At 35.5% G+C, this 3,426-nt stretch overlaps 1 protein-coding gene across 1 annotated transcript in view; it reads left to right on the top strand.

The window, feature by feature from the left end:
* Positions 1–1,240: 1,240 nt before the first annotated feature.
* The window catches only part of rtn1a (reticulon 1a), a 38,608-nt gene continuing 36,422 nt past the window's right edge, over positions 1,241–3,426 (top strand). Inside the window, exon 1 of the mRNA XM_015014519.1 lies at positions 1,241–1,901. Coding sequence (XP_014870005.1) covers positions 1,688–1,901 — 214 coding nt within the window. The 5' untranslated portion in view covers positions 1,241–1,687. The remainder of the gene's footprint in view (positions 1,902–3,426) is intronic.

Genomic DNA, 3,426 nt, shown 5'->3' with positions numbered 1-3,426 from the left:
GAACATTATTATATGGCAAGCCATTAGAATATTTAATCAAATCAAACTTTAAAAGTTATTTTTAAAAATATAATTCGTACAACTTCAATGTGTATTTCAGATTTATTACAGCTGAGAGTTTATCATAAATTTTAAGTTTATATTTCAAAATTCCTGAAATGGTAGTTGTATTAACACGTGAGCTGACTATTCAGATTTAAAAAGAGAACACTAAAGTAAAAAAAAAAAAATAAAAAAATTATAAATCATTAATATTCACACAAATTAAAATGTTATCTGGGATGTGAAACCGATAAACTAAATAAAGTATTTCAACTATAAAATTAGTATAGATAAAAACATTAAAATTATTTTAAGGTCTGGTGATAATTAAAATATATTTTAAAAAATAGTTATTGCTTATTGTGTTAAAAAGCATCCTAAAATGAGAGTTTAATCCTTTACTGGATCTGTTTGTTTGAATTGCAATACATGTGGATTAAAACTGAAAGCAACTTTGAGTCAGACAATCTGAATTGTGTTGCAACACTAGACCCTGGGTGGAGAGCCAAGAAGGAAAGCTAATACTCCTTCAGAGGTGGACATACCCAAAAATATTACCCAAGGAAGAGTAGCACTACTTCAGCACTATTTTACTCAAGGAAAAGTTAAAAAAAAGTAGCCATTCAAGAAATTAAAATGTAGTTGGTAAAAAGTCTGCTACTGAGTAGCTGATCAAATTATCAGTCATTTAATATTTTAAAAAATACATCATCAAACGGACCAAAATATAAAGTTAAGTGGGAATTTTTTTATTTTATGGAACAAAATGACAATAATTCATAACAAAAAAAATAACAAAATCGGGTAAAAGAAAAATAGTTTTTATCCAAATAAGTTTCCTTCAATAAAAAAAGGTATGTAACTTTAACAAAAACTGCAGGTTTTTGGTTAAAACAGGTTTGTTTTTCATTCAGTGAGTAGAAAATCCAGAAATTTTACTCAAGTAAAGAATAGAAATACTTCATAATAAAATTACTAAAGTAAAAGTAAAAATACTCCTAAAAGTACATTTAAAAATTACTCAAGTAAATGTAATTGAGTAAATGCAAATAGTTACTGGCCAACTCTGAACTCATTATATGATAAATCAACTTGACATACAGATGCTTAAAAATGCAAAGCACAGAGCTCTCCTGTCTTTCAATGTATTTAGGTTATTAACTAATTATTATTTATTATAGTCAAATTCCGGCTGGCTGTCATATTTCGGGATTAGTGATAATGTGCAGATTATTTCTGCAGCCGATGTGTTTACTGACACTCTGTTTATTATGAAGGTGTGAGTCCGAAACGTCTTTCGTGTTTTTATCCCACATGGAGCCAAAGACTGAGTCTCCGGCATGACGTCAGCGTCGGATCAGTGAACTAAAACAATCAACCTCACTCCCCTGCTTCTGTTCCCAAAACCGACCGCAGAGGCTCCGCTACAGAGACCCGGACTCAGCGGACCCGGGTCCAGCAGCTGCGTTGTTGTTGTCATCAACCCCCCCAACCCCGCTCCTCTTCTCTCCCCTCCATCCGTCCATCTCCCCTTCCTCCTCCTCCTCCTCCGCAGCTCGGATTGTCGGCGCGACCATCCGGCACCGATACATCCAGCACCGACAGGCGCGGGAACGGCACCGTCTGTCCGACCAGAGGAACCAGCATGTCAGCTGCTCAGCCCGGCGAGGAGCTCGGCTCGGACGGGAGGTGGTTCGGGGACGACCGTGAGCCGAACGGCCTGTTCGGAAACACGGCGGCCAGGTTCGGAGAGCCGAGAGGCGGCGTCGACGCGACGGCCGACCTGGATCACCAACAATTTCATCCTTTCCAGGAGGACGGGAAAAGGCCTCCCGTTGCTATGGAAACTGCATCTACAGGTAAAACTTGTTGTTGTGTATTGGATATAAATATTCAGGCATGTATAAATAGCGGGGGATTGATTTTCTGTGCCAAAAATAAAAACAAAACACGTCGCTCTTCCGGTGTAAACAGACAGGAGACAGTTTGTCAGATCACCAACAGGCGGCCTTTAATTTTACTCTGAAGGTTAAAAGGGACCTTAAACTTTAAACCTTAAAACAAACTAAATTAAAACACTTTTAAGACGTCGATCAGCAAGAAAACAGTAAACAATGGCATCTCAACCAGATCCAGACAAACTAAGCAAAATAAACATTATGGTCCCAATTATTGCTCCAACATAAACAAAACATTAGCATGTCTCCTATAATAATATTGATATGCTGTCTCAAACTCTATAGGATTTTAATTCGTCTGAGTTTATATCGCAATATAAGCAAAGTTATGTTTACTGCAGATCTGTGTTTTTGTTTGGGAGGCTGAACTCAGTTTGAAGTCTCTCATCCTCTGCTCTGCTCGGGTTGCTATTTTTAATCCTCCGGTAGCTTTTTATTCGCTTGGTGAGCAGAAGTAGAGCCCTGCACTTTTATTCATGAATACACTGAAAAATTTATGATTATGCTTTTTAAAAAGAGGTTGGGGGGTGGGGAGGCGTCATCTTGTCCCCTCTCAGGCCCTTTCTGTTTGCTGGTCAAAAAACAATGATTATTTGAATTTTTTCCAAAAAAACATTACAAAAAGTTGAATTTTATTTTGAAAGGGGTATAGTATTTATTTACTATGTGTACAACATATTACCATGTTACATTATCTCTCTCTCTCTCTCTCTCTCTCTCTCTATATATATATATATATATATATATATATATATATATATATACACTGCTCAAAAAAAATAAAGGGAACACTCAAATAACACATCCTAGATCTGACTGAATGAAATGTTCTAAATGAATACTTTGTTCTGTACAAAGTTGAATGTGCTGACAACAAAATCACACAAAAATCATCAATCAAAATCAAATTTATTAACCAATGGAGGCCTGGATTTGGAGCCACACACAAAATTAAAGGGAAATGTTCCCTTTATTTTTTTTAGCAATGCATATATATATATATATATATATATATATATATATATATATATATATATATATATATATATATATATATAAATTGACTTCGCAATTTATCGCTTTGAAATTTGGTCTATATCGCTTTAAAAAAACTCATTCTCTTTCTGACACTCCCGTCTTCAAACTGACATTTCTTCATTAAGTAGCTTACGCTATAAGTTATCAATCATTCCATGATCGTACCGACTGACACAATTAATTAATAAGCCTCTTTGCTTAAAAACTTGAATTTTCTCTGGTATCAAGAGCTTTAACCGCCTTTCCATATGGCTAAATTTGTCAGAATATGTCGACGATCGCCCCTTGGATGAATTAGCGCTATAACAGCGAAAATTAAGAAGCTTGTCAAGTGTTTATATTTCAAAACATAACAGCATGCAGCGGATTTTCCACCACACAACGGACT

This window comes from Poecilia latipinna, unplaced genomic scaffold (genome assembly GCF_001443285.1).
Source record: "Poecilia latipinna isolate Pla-1442-1.1 unplaced genomic scaffold, P_latipinna-1.0 Scaffold1822, whole genome shotgun sequence".
Classification (NCBI taxonomy): Eukaryota; Metazoa; Chordata; class Actinopteri; order Cyprinodontiformes; family Poeciliidae; genus Poecilia; species Poecilia latipinna.
This window is presented reverse-complemented; position numbering and strand designations above follow the sequence as displayed.